Source organism: Vidua macroura, chromosome 1 (assembly GCF_024509145.1).
Source record: "Vidua macroura isolate BioBank_ID:100142 chromosome 1, ASM2450914v1, whole genome shotgun sequence".
NCBI lineage: Eukaryota > Metazoa > Chordata > Aves > Passeriformes > Viduidae > Vidua > Vidua macroura.
The window spans coordinates 138,153,951-138,170,673 of NC_071571.1; the positions used below are offsets into that span (position 1 = coordinate 138,153,951).

General features: G+C 32.2%; 1 protein-coding gene across 3 annotated transcripts in view; it reads right to left on the bottom strand.

The window, feature by feature from the left end:
• Window positions 1–16,723, bottom strand: part of CSMD3 (CUB and Sushi multiple domains 3) — a 585,002-nt gene that overhangs the window by 321,453 nt on the left and 246,826 nt on the right. For all 3 annotated transcript variants that reach the window (XM_053983153.1, XM_053983147.1, XM_053983136.1), the window contains 3 exons: window positions 13,266–13,353; window positions 2,429–2,553; window positions 41–162 (listed from right to left, as the gene is read on the bottom strand). In XM_053983153.1, the coding sequence (XP_053839128.1) occupies window positions 41–162; window positions 2,429–2,553; window positions 13,266–13,353 (335 nt within the window). The remainder of the gene's footprint in view (window positions 1–40; window positions 163–2,428; window positions 2,554–13,265; window positions 13,354–16,723) is intronic.

The following is a 16,723-nucleotide window of genomic DNA, read 5'->3' on the forward strand; positions in this document are numbered from 1 at the left end:
GGGGGGAGGGTTGTTTTTAAAGCCAGAATATTAAATTTACCTTATTAGTATTGATAGCTGTGATGACCCACACACACTGAGCATTGCTGTCATATTGAAATGGAAAATTGGGTGATGCGAAAGTACCTCCAGGCCCCTGAAGATTGGACCCACAAGTTTTGACTGCAAAAGAAAGTTAACCTTTTAATTCACATAGAAATTACATGTAGCAGATTCATAAACCAATCTCTTACTCTAATCAAGATATGAAGAATTAAAATACCATTGAACAAAACCAGAACCACCTCTTACAAGAGAATAGAACATTCACATTTAATTATTCTGACAAAATAAAATCGACCTCCTCTTGTGTCTAAACTTATAATCTTAAAAAATGTTGAAAGCATTTCGAGGAAAAACAGTAACTACAGGAACAGAAACTGCCTTGGTTATTTTTAAAATTCTTCAAGGACTAACTTATGCCACCTTCACTAATATCTTGAAAGACAAATCTAAATAGTAGAAAGAAAATTATCACCTTTATCACTGTGCATATGTGAGGGTTTTTGTGCATATATGTTGGTGTATGTCATATCAGAATTTTTTTCTCCTGTAACCCCTGTAAAACCCATTGAATCAATGACCGAAGCACTGAAAAGTTTAAAGGAATCTTGTAAAAGTTAGATTAACACAAAACAGTGTTATCTATTTCTAAAGATTACAAAGGGTATTTATTTTCAAATCAAATTCTGTATGGTTATTTACAATAGCATATCAGGTAAAAAAAAAACATATTCTTATTTACATAGCTTGCATCTCTGTCACAAATAGTACAAAGGATATAAACTGTGTCCTTTGTGCTTTCAAATGACTTTCAAATTCCTACTGCCAAATGGCACTAAATTCCTAGTCTCTTAAGTCAATAACACATTTATTGTTCTTTCCTTGATATTGAGATCTTTGCTGATGCTCTATTGGCTAACTTTTCCTGTATGAAGATGTAAAACTGACTAGCAACCTCAATTAAACATGAGCCTATCCTATTTCTCCAGTGATTATTATGACACCACATAAACTGCAAAAGCTAAAGAACCATTTCTTCCACTGTATTCTGACAGACCATCTTGCACAATTGAATAAAAAAAAATAATCCCAGAGTTGCATTGCACTTTCACAAAGCATGTCTATTTGATCAATACTGAACAGAGGAAGATTCAGCTGGAGCTGGATGAAAGCTTGTTCCTTCCCTCGCATTAGCTTCTAGAAAGAATTTTTGCATCACCCCCAGAGAAACAATACTCTGGTGATGAGTGTGTTCAAAGTCATACCAGATGCTTGGAAAGAAGTGGAGGGTAGAGAGGTGAGAGGAAGGATCTTCATTTCGGATCAGTAGCTGAAGACGTTAGGGTCACGAGTGACACTAATGCCAAGCATTTTTGCCTGTAATAAGAAATTTTATGACTCCTTGCAGCTTGTATCTGTATGTGGGAAGTAAGTCAGGAGGAGAAAAACAGTGAGTGTTCTAGACAATTTGCTGCTCCATCTGAACATGTGAATCCATCCTTTGGGATAGAGTTGGGATGTAAAGCACAGCTCCTATGCCTGTGTGCTGCAGAAGAGTTATGAGCTCTGTTTGCTACCTTTTCTTGGTGTAGCATCATAGTGAAGGTCTCAAAGGAACCGTGTCATTCTATAGTGGAATGAAATATAAGTCTTTGACCCCCATAATAATGTCTATTATTTATACTGATTTTAAATATTCCTAACAGACACTTGCTTCCAGTACTTTGAGTTTGAAACCCAGAAAAAAAAAAAAACACATTGTGATTAGGACAATTTTCTGTGTATTTGTGCACATTAATATTTTCATTATATATTAATATCTGATCTGTAACTACACACTAATACTTTCATTCCTTGATTCAGGTATTCATCACACTACATGCTGTTGTATTAGGTTGCCAAATATTTTCAGAAAAATTTCTTTGTGCTTTTCTTCTTTCATTGAATTTTTTGCTCTTTATCCATTTGCTCAGGGTCAAAACTAGGTGTAGACTTACTTCTCCATTACTTACCTATTATAAATTCAAGAATTTCTTATCTGCTTATAAAATGTATAATGAGGAAGCTTCATGAATTACTGGTTTTATATTAAATCACTGCAGTTTTGATATCCATCTTGATAAGTTCTAGTAATTAGCATGTGATAGGTTTGTGTCAGCTCTTTATAAAACAAAATTTATAATGTAAATTGCCTAGTTAAACAAACATACTGAAATACAAAGTTTGTGTTAAAAAAACAGCATAGGAGAATCCTTTTTTATGAAGAAAGTGGGGACACTAGGATTAAAATTTCAGGTACTTACAAAAAATTTAATAGGATTGGCTATCAAACAATGGATAGATGCCAAATGGAATAATCATTGTGAGGGTAAGAATTTCTGTTTACCTTTGCACACAGGTCTATGATCACTCCATGCAGCAAAAACTTCAGCTATCCTCTGACAGGTGATACTTTTGGAACCTTGTAGCACATAATCTTCATCACATGAGAACTGTACAGTTGCTCCCAAGCTAAAATCAAACAAAGACATAAAAAGAAGCAATTTTTTAACAAATAGATAGCAGTCTATTGTTCCCATTCCTTTAGATATGATGGTCTTGACAAACAATACCAATATGTAATCCAGATATTTCTGCTCTCAATAGTAAAAGGTTGAAGGCTATGTACTAGCCTGGTAGTGCACAATGTTCAGCCCTCTCTGGGCCTACTTTGGCTGGAGCTGTTTTACCTATTTAACAGTCATTTGGAGGTCAACTGACTATTTTCCAGCCTAACTTCGGACCTCCATATAGTAAAAATTTAACAAACCTAGACACTGTGTAACTAAAAGTAGTTATTTATGTAAATTGAAGCTAGGAAAGAATGTGAAAGCGATATAAGGGAATCACCTAGAAGAACAGTTAAAAGGTCAACTACAAGACTGAAAGAGAAATTCCCATTATAAACATTTTATTTCTCCCAGTGAAGACCTCAGGATATAAATAATACGCTGTGAATATCTTCCACCCCTGATTGTTCTTGAGGAAATCTGTTGCTTTTGACTTTAGAACTGGAGGGCATTGGAAGGGGGAGCACAATATCAGACAAAAAGGGCTAGATATTAATAATATTTCTTGTATTTAAAAAGTAGTATATTACTAATAAGAGTATACTACATTAATTTGTATTATTGTAAAAATACTTGTTATAGCAATGGTTTATATTTTGATTAGCATGTTAAGATTTTGATTAATCTTGCAGTGAAGTCATAGAAGTGGTCTCTCTACTCTTACCAGCAACAAGCTTTTCAATGCAATATCTACTAGATAAGTTAGAAGAAATGAAAGTTACTAGAATATGAGGATTTGCTCATTTAACCAGCATATGTTTCTCAAATTAATAGAAGAAAATAAAAGATTTCTAAAAACATATTTCTAGGTGTTTAGCTGTGATTATTTATTAAGTTATAATGCTGGTTTGAAAAGGTTTTGTACTTTTTCATATGAAGCTGACATCTGGTGCTGGAAACAGCTCAGGACAAAACAAGAAGTAAGTCCAAAAAAACATTTTTTGTTGTTTGTTTTGTTTTGTTGCTTGTTTGTTTTTTTTTTGTTTGTTGGGTTGGGTTTTTGTTAGTTTTTTTTTTTTTTTTTTATTGGTTGGGGTTTTTTTGTTTTTTTTTTTTTTATTGTTGTTTGTTAGATTTTTCTGAGAGGAGGAGTGGTATTGGAGAGGAAGAGGGAAAAGGGGTGTACAGTCTGGAAAAGTTAAAAAAAATCAATATATAAATGTATATTCTTGAGATAACTTTTTTTCTTTTAAATATTATTATGGTTTCAAATCCTGATTGTAGCTGAAAATAGCCAATACATCAGGCCTTTCTCTGATATCAGTACCTCACACGTCATCATTTCAGCCTGCTGTTTTTAAAGGCTTGTCTGTCACAGCTCCAAAGTGTAAAATGCTTTATTTTACAAATAAATATATTATTGTTTATAAATACAAGATCTTGGCTACAAAGTGAATGCAGTTCTCTGGGTATTTTAAGATTAAATGTGCAGTACCCCCAAGAGTTTGTTATAGCAGCCTTCCTGTATAACACTGTAAACCATGTAGTTATCTGACCCTCCTTGAATGGATGACATCTGCCTGTTTTTGATATGTTACATACATACAATATTTACTTGACACTTTGCTTGAATCAATCTTTAAATCTGAGTTTGATTCCACAAGATATGACATAAATTTTTGCCAAAAGACATACTAAAATTAATTTTTCTCTGAAGGGTTTGGCTTGCAAAGAATGAGGCCTGTTTTTCTTTCCTTATAGATGGCCATTTTAGTGTTGCAATTCTTCAATTCACAAAGGCAGAGAGAAAAATAAAAAGGCTGAGCACACATTTCAGAGAATAACTTTTGTCAGGTAATCTATTAAAATGCAACTATGATGAAAAAAGCTACTAAAGAAGATTGATACTTATTAGAACAAGAATTAATTTAAGGGAGTTAGAAGTGTTAGATATTTGAAAAGGAATGGTGTCAGCACAAAATAGCTGATGAAATCTGGAAAGTACCTGGGCCTTACAGAGACATAGATACTAAGAAAATGCGGACATGAAAGATGATGCAGTCACCTGAACAGACATCTCAGAAAAGGAGGATTTAACAGTGGGTAACAGCTCTATAAACTGTTCCAAAACAGTTCCGGTTTGAGTAAGAATGTTTGTGAAAGAATGGGATAAAGAATAGCTGCAGAATCCACCGAGAAAGGAGATATAAAAGTGAAAAACTGAAAAAAAAAAAAAAAGTAAACATAATGTAAAGGCCCTTGCAATGTAAGGATAAAAGGCTTTTATAGGCGACTGAGGAAAAAGACCCACCAGGCAGATCATAGAGTTGGAGGATATTTCAAAACTGTGAAACACAAAGATTGTCTATAACTAATTTAAAAAATTATGCACAGGTGCTACAGGGACTATATGGTTAGGAAAGTTCAAAAGGTAGCAATTGGGAAGACAAGAATATCTTTCTCAAGATTAGATTTTCATAATTATCTGCTTCAGAAAGTCATGTTGAGAAAATCTGAGCATCTTTATTATTAGGAAAAAAAAGAAACACTTGAAGAAAAATAACATGGAAATATATTTCCTTCAACTAGCCATGGACTGATTTAAAGAGGAAATGCTGAGCAGGAAGTACACCATTTACAAATAAAATTAAATTCTTTGTAAAAAAACCAAAAAAAAACAAAAAAAAAAAAAAAAAAACCAAAAAAAAAAAAAAAAAACCAAAAAAAAAAAAAACAAACCTGTAACAGGCAAAAATCCCCAAAGTCTGAATGATTTTAAAGACTGTAGAAGCATGATAATTATTTCTATTATCTCCAAAAGTATAAATAACATTCACATTATGAAGTCCACTTTATTGTTCAAATTAGTTTTGATATTAAACTGATATTTAAGAGTACATGACTATAAGCATATGACTGGACTCAGAGTGGGACTGGATAATTTACAAAATCTTGTATGCTATGTGAGTGAGATGTACTAAGGGCAATTAGATAAGCAGATGATAAAGTACCAGTCTAAGAAATAAAATGGAAGAATAGGAGATTAGTTCCTATGGAAGATCAACTAAAAAAAGACAATAATAGAGTGCTTGTCAAGAAAACGTTAAGAAAATGTGTCTCTCAGGAACTTAAAAGCATAGTCAAGATTACAATTTTTTAATATTTTGCTGTCATTATCTATCTGTACACCCTACTCTTAAAAATGAAAATTCTTTCAATTCTTTCCAAATTTTCAAGTATCAGAGAATCATAGAATATTCTGGTATCACAGAATCATAGAATATTCTGAGTTGGAAGGTACCCACAAGGATCGTGGAGTCCAGCTCTTGAGTGAATGCCCCACACAGTGATCAAAGGAGAGATTTTTCTTGTTTCTGATGACAATATAATTTTTCCAATACCTTTAATCTGTGAGCTAGAATTATTCAGTTAGAAATTCATCTTTCTCTAAAAACAGTTTGATTACTTGAGTACAAAAGGGTAAAGTGTCGCTTCCCTCCATTGGCAGGTGCATGAGGCCCATGAGGTGAATATGATGAAAATTCAAAGAGGACATGCAAATTACCAGGAAATAATTATTAGCTCTACGACAAAATGAAATAAAGGATAGGCCAAAGGTTTGATGAGGGTTTGTGTGGTTTGGTGACATAGCAACAATTTCAGTAGGGTTTTAAGCTTTTATTTTCTATTTTCTTTTTCTTTGACAGGATCTCAGATGATGGAGGGATTCTGTTATAGGACAAAGACAGAACCTTGATAGGATAAAATTGATGACATCTATTACATATCCAGAGCTACTGTAGGAGGACATGTGAGAGATATGATCCCAGCCTTCTGGTATGTTAGAGAACTAAAAATTGTGGAGTGAGAAAATCAAATCATGAAAACTGGTTTTAGGGGAACCTCTGAACTGTGGACAGGTATTATTTTAGAGAAAACTGGAAGAGTAGTCCGAAAACAGACCGTGGGAACAAACGACCAAAAATAGTGTGAAAAAATAAGGACAGTTTGATGTCCTAACTTACATTTGGTCCAAACTGCTTACCAGATGAAGACCTCTAAAAGCAGACTATTTCTCCTTTGTAAATCTCAAGAGAACTGAAGGATGATATAATTATGAAGCTGTTCATTGAGGTATACAATATAGATATACATCACAAAAAAAAAAAAATTGAAGGATAGAATGAAAATCTCATAAAATTTCAGAATCAGAATATATTCATAAAAAAAAAATTGCTTGTGGATGCAGTCAATGGCCATTGAATTCAGTATGCTAACACTGAAAGTGATGAAAAGTTAATGCCCGGAGAAAATCTTTAGAATACAGGAACCATTTATAGTCCTCTATAAGGAGGACTTTTCTGGTAATTTATTATTAATGAACTTTCTAGACTGGATCTACTAATTTAGTAGTCCCTGGGTGACTAAATTAGACTTTTGAATGAGACCCTAGTTAAAGCTAAGACTAGTAAGGCACAGTGTTAAGCAAAAATGCTTATTTGGGTATATTAGTCACAAAAGCAAGTTCATATACAATGTGGGTTCATTTGTAAATGGATGAAGCAATCTTGTGGTGCTGAAATCCAATATGGAAAAGGCAGAAGCACTAAATGCCTTTTGTGCATCAATTTCTACAGTAGATATGCTCCTAGGTATCTGTATTTGCCAACATAATTTGTGAAGAAGAGGGACAGCCAATACTAGGAAACAACAGGTAAAAGGAGGCAGCTGTATTCAAGGGCAGGTAGCCAGATAGTTTTCTCCAAAGGCTGCTGAAAAATCTCCCTGAGTCTGTGCAAGGTGGGTATCATCTATGAAAAACTTTGATGAGGTGTACTGACTGATTGTAGAAAGGCTAACATTACATGAACTTTTAAAATGGCTAGGAATCTTACATTGATCTCTGGAAAGAACATGTGCTCTAGTAAAGTATGAACTGGAAATCAAGAGCACATACACAAATTTACCAAAGTTGAGTTATATTTGATCAACTTGATTGTCTTCTATGATAAAATGACTGGCTACATAGCCCAGTGGTAGATGTAGCAGTGCTCAGTGTAACAGTGCTCAACATCAACAACATTTCTGAGAGCACCTTTTACAGCAGTGTGTTTTGAGAGCTGACAAAATATGCACTGAATAGATACATATTCAAAGTCAGCCTGGCAGCTGTGCTTCAAGAGTAGGAATCAATCACTTCATATTCAGCTGGTGGACAGTAATAATCTGAGCATTAGGAAATCAGTATAAGGTCTGATGCTGTCTGATATTTTCATCCTCAGCCCTGATGGGGAGACAGAATTTATGGATCAAACTAAAGTAGGAAAAGTAGCTGACACACTGAAGATCAGACCTTCAATCCAGAAGCCCAGCAAAGTCTAGCACTGGGCAAACAGAAACCTCATGAAACTCAACAAGTAGAGGTACAATGTTCTGCACTATTGATCAGTAACATGTTCTCATCCTGAACAGAACAAAATATATACTTACAATGCTAGAAGTGGTGGCAGCATATCAAGTGAAATTGTTACTCAGCTGGTGAAGCTGTATCTGCAATATTAAGCCCAATGTTTTGCCTCCCACTTCAAGAGAAATATTGGTAAAAACTCAAGAATTTAGAGATCAGTCAGAGGCTTAAAGCACATGAACTACAGTAAAAAGTTAAGGCAGCTTGGCTTAATTAGTCTGACAAAGAGAAAGATAAGGTACTACCTAATAGCAGAACATAACAATTTCAGGAGCCATTACAAAGATAATGAAGCCAAACTTTTCTAAACGCGCCAGATAATATACAAGGGAAGGTTTGGAAGACTCAGATTTCACTTTACAAGAAATTTCCTTCAATAAGGAGGGCAAAGGTGGAACAGCATACACAAACTCTTGTGAAATCTTTAATCCTGGGAGTTTTCAGGATTGTCTAAACAAAGCCAGAGCTGATCTGACTAGTCCTGCATTGGGCAGGAGGAGGGACTGGATGCCCTCTGAAGGACCCTTCCAATCAATACTTCAATGACTCATATAAACTGCTTAATTTGTCCTGAATTAATGCAAAACTTTTGCATATATAACATAATGTGCTAAGGCAGTTCATAACTTGAAAAATGAATGCTTGACCTGAGTGTCTCTAAGTAACGTTATCTGCAAATTTATGTTTGTAATCTGACAAAAGATAATTGCCATTAGGTTTGCATTTTCATAAAAAACCCCAAACTTTGGATATATTTTTATTAGGGAAAATGTATAAATAAATAGCAAATAAGGAAGTTAATATACAAATTTGACAAAATTTTAATTTCGTATCTGTTTTTAACATTTTCATCATTTGCCTCAAATTTGTGATTCCTCTTTAAACAACAGAAACTAACAGCAGTAAGGAGTCCAAAAATGAACTATAGAACCTCTAAAGGATGAGAAAGAACAAGTTTAAAATTTTTAACTTCATATGAAGTTTATACTGAATAGTATTATTTTAATAGTTGGCATTTGTGCAGCAAACTACCTCATTTTATGTTCTTTCCCCCATTATTTGATAAGCTTTTTAAATTATTGTTGAAAAATAATCAATTATGCAAGGAATCAAAACCATCTTTCTGATATATTAACCTGTTCAGTTCATGCCTGCAACTGAACAAATTTGAGAGAGGACATAATTTTTAGCCATAGAAGAAAATGTACAGCCAGAAGTAACTAGTTACTTAGCTGAGCTAAGTCACAGCATCTCTCTCAAGAACATCCATAGGAACATTTTCACAGATCAGTTTGTACATTACTTGGAAATATTACTGCAAAATGCTAGGATTCCATTATATAATGTTAGAATATTTAAATCTTCCAAATTTCTGACCAAGAAAAACCCTTGCCGTGTGCTGAAAAAACTAAACAGATTACTAAATTTCAGTTTCAGAGGACTTCCTGACACTATGGAGGTCATTGGTAAGTCATCTTTAAAAAAAAAGAGTCATCTTTTCTCACAAAGCTTGTACTGTCAGACACTTGTCCTTGACAAAGGAATCATTTAACTGTTAAACAGTGATAGGTTCACAGATCCCCCATAAACTAGCCTCATATCTCACGCTGCAAACCAAGTTTTGTTTATTTTTCAGGAAGTTTGGCTTCAAGTGTCCAAGTTTAGAAGCTCATCTTGCATATCTGCAGAGAAGGATAGGTGATTCAGAGAAGATTTAAGGAAAATCAAGTGTGAAACTTCTAGTCAATCTAGTCAATTAATGCTGAGCTTCATTCTTCCAAAGAAAATAACTACAAATTAATTTATTATATAAAATGAAAGAAGATATTATCATTAGTTATACTGCAAGTCAACCTGTTGGTAAAATAAACTGTCCTTATAATAAACTTTATAGTCTTCCTTCTGTCAGTAGAATATATATTTTTAAGACTGCATCAGCATTTTTGTCCAACAGTATTCACTGCTTTGTTACGATACAGGTTTGATCAGAATCTCATCTTTAAATCCTAGTGGGACCACACTACAGAGGTAGAGGAATAGAGATGGGCTCGTTCATTCATGTCATGAAGATAGAACTTGGAGATGGTGGTGAAAGAACATGGTTGTCTCATAATAAAACACCTGTTCAAGGATAACTCAGAATATGAATATGGATGTGTTTATTCCACTAGAAATAAAGAAAAATAAAAACAAGCCCATGTGAAGACTTTTTCTCTTGATCTATTACATCTTATATATTTACATAGTGGCATTCATTCTAAAACTGGACACATGAGAAAGATTTATTATTAGAATTAAAAATATTTATTTTAGTGGTTGACAAGTAAAGTAATATTGCAAATTCCAGCTGAATAATCACTAGTGCATCTGAAAATTTAAAAAAAATCCTAGGGAAGGGAAGTTTTCTTTCTGAAGTAGAATTTTTTTCAGTACAGGAAAAGCTTGCAGCTATAAATAACTTTTCTTGACTTTATTTCAACATGCAAAACTTTTTATGCTCAAATATGCATCTAGAATCAGAAACAATGCCTTTAGTACTCCAAAATACAGCTATGAGGAATTTTAATGTTAAAAAAAATATTCAGAAGGGTAAATATAGAATTACAGGCCCCAAATAATGTCATGGAATGCTTCAGTTTGTCTAAGAGCTTGAATTTCAGAATTTGTAAATCTGTGTAAGAACCATGTAAGAGGAAACTAATGTGATGAGAGCAGGTAGTGTTTGTAATCAGAACAGAAGTAAAAATGCAATACAATGCTTCTAAAGCTTTTCACATTTGAAGAAAGCTAAGGAGATGTGACAAGAACATGCTCTTCTCTAAAATATATTAAATTGTACAGAAATCAAATTTTGATTGATCTTAGTAGAGATAGAACTAAACCTTTCTTCAAAATACTATGTTTTCAAATGAAGGCATTGTAATTGGAAATGTACTGTCTTTTCAGACAGGAAATAAGAGGAAAACTTAAAGTAAAGCTATTTCCTTCATTACAGAGAGAGTGACTTTGAGAAGGAAAAGGTGAAAGTGTGCTGTTTTTCTATCTGCCAGGCATAGGCCAGAATGGAAAAGATTTTCCATGGTACTAGATGTTTTTAACTAAATGTAACACAATAATAATTTGTAACATTCTTACTTTGGAAGCCTATGAAGCAATTGAACAATGGCAGGAATTGAAACCAGGTTAATTTAAACAGGAATTTTATTAAGTCTGCTGAATATTTTTAGTCTTTTGTTCCCTGTAAGACTTTTATCAATGTATGAAGCTTTCAACTTGAGCTAAATGCACATACTTTACTAATATGCACCAGTGCTGTTTTTTACAAGTATAAATCCATGAAGATTATTGGGGGATGTTTTTTTCTAAGAGAAAAAAATATCACCAAGATTAATAAGAAATTATGGAAAAGAAACACTGGAAAGTATATTGACACTAGTACTTGTATATCTTTTATAGTATTGTTCAGTAATTTGAATGCCTTCTCCTTTCATTTCCTTCTCAATGCATTTGAAATATGAAAGCCTGATACATCATCCAAGTGTACAGTTAAAAATAATGCTAACTGAAATCTTAACATTTTGGTCTAAAAAGAAAGATGAGGGCATGATCATCATCATATCTTTTTCGAGGTACTGACCTCACATAAGTCTAACTAGAATAATCTTTGTAAGTAGGTCTTTTCATGATCACTTGCAGAGATAACACTAAAAAAGAATGGCAGGTTGTCTGTCAAATGCTGTTGCTCTCAAGCCATATTTTTGAAGTTAAAATACAAAATACCTTCCAAAGTAATGATTCTAGGAAGTATGACGGTTAAATACAGCTTTTTTTATTATTATTATTTCTCTGAAAATATAAACTTTTTATTTTGAAAGCTAACATAGGAATTGCATTTTTATAAAATTAGTTATAATTTTATATTAATATAAATATAACATTATTTATATTATATATATTGATGCACATTTGACTTTTGTTTTTCTCAAAAGTAGAGAAATAAGGACACATAAAAAATTGAGAATTTGTAATAACTGTTTTCTAGCTAGCATATTTACTTAGCATGTAATTTTCAATCTTGTCTTCTGCTTGATTACAAGCAGAAAAGACAAAACACACCCAAAAAAGGTACAAGAAGTTATGTAAAAGAATGAAATATCATAATTTTGTAAAATCTTTGTACATCTAGATTACTCTAAGAGTTCTCTTCAAATGCTTAGAAGTGTGCTATGTGATATGTACAATACAAAATATATAGAAAACAAACTTGAATGTAATAAAAGCAATTAATTTTAAAATTATCACCCTTCTACTTATTTCTTTTTTTTTTTCTTTCATCATTACAGTGTTTCATGTTTTATAATGTGAAATTAGCATATAATGTGAAACAAGTACAAAGATTTGAATTTTTTTCAAACAGTCTGAAGTGTCTTTGTATATCAAATATAAAATAATTTTCATGCTAGCCCTTCTAAATAAATGTTCAACAAATGAAAAGGAAAAAAATCAGAAACTCAGAAAAGAGATTAAAATAATCCAAAACATTCTCAAAAATTATGTGTTTCTACTCATCAACCATTGGTGATACTGAATTAGGAGTCTAGTTAACTGATAAAACAACATAGAATATTTTGAAAGAGTACTGAAAGCCTTTTTTATCTTACATGATAAGGAATTTGAAAGATAGTTGTGAATAGAAGAAAAATTAATTAAAAAATGGTCTGGATTAAGAGTTCTAGGCCAGTGTGAGGACTACTAGCGAAATACATCTGCATGTATCAAACTTCTGGGATCCTGAAAAACCTACTGCAGGGACTGTAATTTCCCTATTAGACTGAGTGAATATTTCTGTAAGATCTGAAATTTCTTCTCTGAGGTTTTATTGTTCTTCTTGTGTTATATTCAGTTTTGCTTTGTCCCTTGCAAAAGCCTCCAGTACAACATGTATGCTGAATATTTATAAATCTAGCACAGGATTTACATGAGAAAATATCATAAACTTACCTTCAATCCTAGGTAAGTATTTTATCTTTTTGCATATTAGGTGCATGCTATATTGAATTGCATAATTTTATACAGAATTATATTGCACTTTTTAGTAAAAAGGTCAGTTTTGAAAAAGTACTCAGCAATACAAATACATTTTCAACATATTCATTTTCCAACTTCAGCATTAGAGAAATGATACAATAGTAGAATTTATATTTTACCTAAAATCTGAGCCTATCCGTTTTCCATTTTCTGGTTCTCCAGGATCTGGACACAAATTGGATGCCTGTTTAATACCTCCCTCATTTACTGGAAAAAAAGAACAAAAACAAGCAACAACAAAATAAACAAAAAAAGAGATAAAATAACAAAGTTTTTAGAAAATACAGAAATTAGCAATTAAAAAATATGAGAGTATATTCCTTTCTGTTTAGGTCTTTTAAAACAGATTTTCTACAGAATATGATCACCCATATAAACTCTAGTTTCAATATGTAAGTTTGTCCTCCCTATAATTAACAAAGAATGTATTTTCTGCTTTTTTTTTCTGAAAAAACCCACAAGTTTTTTATCAGATGTATTAATCAGCTATTTTGTTTACTTGCAATATTATTGAATTCATAGGAAATGTTATTATTATTTTTTTAGAAACATTAACATTTAAAGGAATGTTCATCAGGTTTAGGGCTGTAAGATTCTATTCTGAACATACGCTAATAAATGTCATCTCCACTAAGAGCTGACCTTTTCTCCTTGAATTATAATAAAACTTGAATGCATAAACTCCTGCTGAGAGAATTGTCCTTCATCAGTGTTGAAATTGTATATACACCCAAAATATGGTGATATGAAGGTAAACTCAAAATGCCAGTTTGATTTGCATACATTTATCTTACAGTAAACTAAAATGGATCTTCAGACAGAAAATTCCTGTGAACTATTCTCTGTATTTTTCCAGAAATTTGTATGTAACAATCTAACCATAACTCAGTATATTCAATCACCTATTCACAAAACTGGAAAATTAGTAATGGATGTTAGTCTGCTATTACTTGATACATGATAAATTCATGGCTTGACAGAAAAATATTAAAATAAAAAAAGTTGACATGAGGCCAAGTAATTTGTATTAATCAGAAAAATATTTTCATCTTTATTCATCTTTATTACTGATGAACTAGACCAATGAAATTGCAGTATTAGAATTTTACTTCCCTCTACGGAAAAGGTTTGCATATAATTAGGGTAACCACACTGCTGGTTAAAAAAAAAAAAAAAAAAAAAAGGCAAAAAAGCAGATTCTATCTATACTTTTAAAGGCTGTTCATTAACTTTCAGCTTTTAATGAAGAGGAATATAATTCAGAATCCCTGGGGGTTTCTCTTCCTTGAAATTTGTCTTCTTACACACACAGAAAGGGAAGAATTGGTTTGGTACCCCTGAGGAAGCCAAAGGCCAAAGGCAAATGCACAGGCTTAAACAGAAAACATCTCAACACAGCACTCTGCTCAAAAAACCTATCAAGCTCAGTGCTTGTCAGCTGGAACTACAGTATTTACTCTTCTCTGTCCCAAGACACCTGTTACATGTCAAAGGTTGCTCTAAAAACACTCCAAGGCAATCTCTGTATTTTATGTTCAGGTGACTTTTGGGCCAGAAAGTCTTCCTGCTGGTTTCAGATTTCAGTCTTTTCCTCCTCCAATAGATAGATAGATGTACATGTGATGAAAGCATACTAGCTACAGAAACCCATGTTCATACTAGTGTTGAAATATATATATTTCTCTGACAACTACCATTCCATTGATTGCACTTAACAAAGCCATCTTGTTGGATAAGCATTTAGAATTAATGCTCTCTTTGAAATATCGGGTGCTTCATTTTGAGACGTGAGAAACTCAGAATCATCAAAAGTAGCCTGCATATATATAGAAGACATTCAAACTTTTCTGACATTAAATATATATTAAAACTATAGTTAAAAAATTATTCATTATGTCTCATAATAATAGTATAGAAATTATAATGGTGCCATTTGGCCATGCATTGTATATCAATGCACACAGAAGAAATTTTTACTGTAAAAAATAATGTTTAAATTATCTTATCTCTATTATAGTTAATGCTTTAATATTTCAAATAATTATTTTATTTTTGTACATTATTTTTCCCCATACATTGGTAATAGAGAAAATATTCATATAAAAAGAATATTCTGCTGGATTGCAAGACACAAGAACATTTTGATTTTTGCCAGAAATGGAAGCTTGAAAATCCTATTGGTTTTGGACACCTTCAGTATAAAGTTTCATTCCCAGAAATACTCTACAGGATATAATTTTAAATGATAATATATGGAATTATCAGTACTCATAAACAAAAATATAAAGGCTTATGTTACAAAAAACCAATGAAATAATTATTTTTTAAAAAAATAAGACATATACTGCAATAAAAATACAGAGGAAAATTTATAGGTAGATATTGATTTCTAATTTGATCCCAATTCCAAAATACATTTACACAATCTTAAACCCATTCTGGTTTCTGTAAAGTGCCTAGTGAAAAGTAATTTCACAGTTTAGGATGTTTGTATTGATGTTACTTTTATAGATATAATGCCTGACTTTTCAGTCTACAGCCCTATGTAATTGCACAGATATCTGTCTATATATTTTTGTTTTACAGCCCAGATGCTTATGTGCAATATGTAATTAAAGGGTTTCCTGTAGTAAATTAAATGCATCTAGGGAAAGCATTAATTTTTGATCTGGTCATGAAATTGGTATCAAGAAAGTCCACAGTTCAAATCCAGATTGAATTAGATCCGCCAAGTAATTCATTTGTCAGTGTCAACACTTCTAAACTGAAGCTGATGCATACTTGTTTCAAAGTATATCATCATATCGAATATCTTCTAGCTTTACTCTGTGCAAATCACTTGTGCATTAGTATTGAATGTTATACAACTGATACATTAAAAAAAAAAAAACAAAAAAAGAGATGCAAAATAATGAAAGGACATACATATGAGAATGCTAGACAAAAATTTCTAAAGACATTGCTAATAAAAGGCATAATGTAAAACAGCTATTCAGTTATCCTTATTTTCACTAACAGTTGAATGTTGGTCATTGTTTTTCTTAAAGGACCCTATCTGTCATTGTAATGCAGTGACGCTAGACCCAGCTGAGGCCACACTGAGAAAATTATCTTGTCAACAGCCAAATACATAAGTTTCTTATGAAATACTATTTCTTCAACATTCTTGACTACCAAAGTGACTAGAGAAATAAATGCTAGACTACAGTATAAAACTTTAGTTATCTATTTATGACAAGATTATGATCACTAAAGGTACAAATCACCATGGTTTTCACCTTCACTTATTATTGACTCATATATGTAATCTATTCTGCATAATCAATAACAAAAAAGATAAGTAAGTTTCCAGCTTCACACAGAATATCATAACATATGTCATTATCTAAAGACCTTCAAAAATATGTTGATAAATTTCATCACTAATTTTATAACAATCAGCTTTGGATATCATGAGTATCTGGTACTTCATTATAAATATGGATTTGCTATTAAAGTTCATATAGTAGAAAATATAATGATTAGTGCAAAATAATATATTTTATTATCCATTGTATTATTGTTGTATTATTATTTG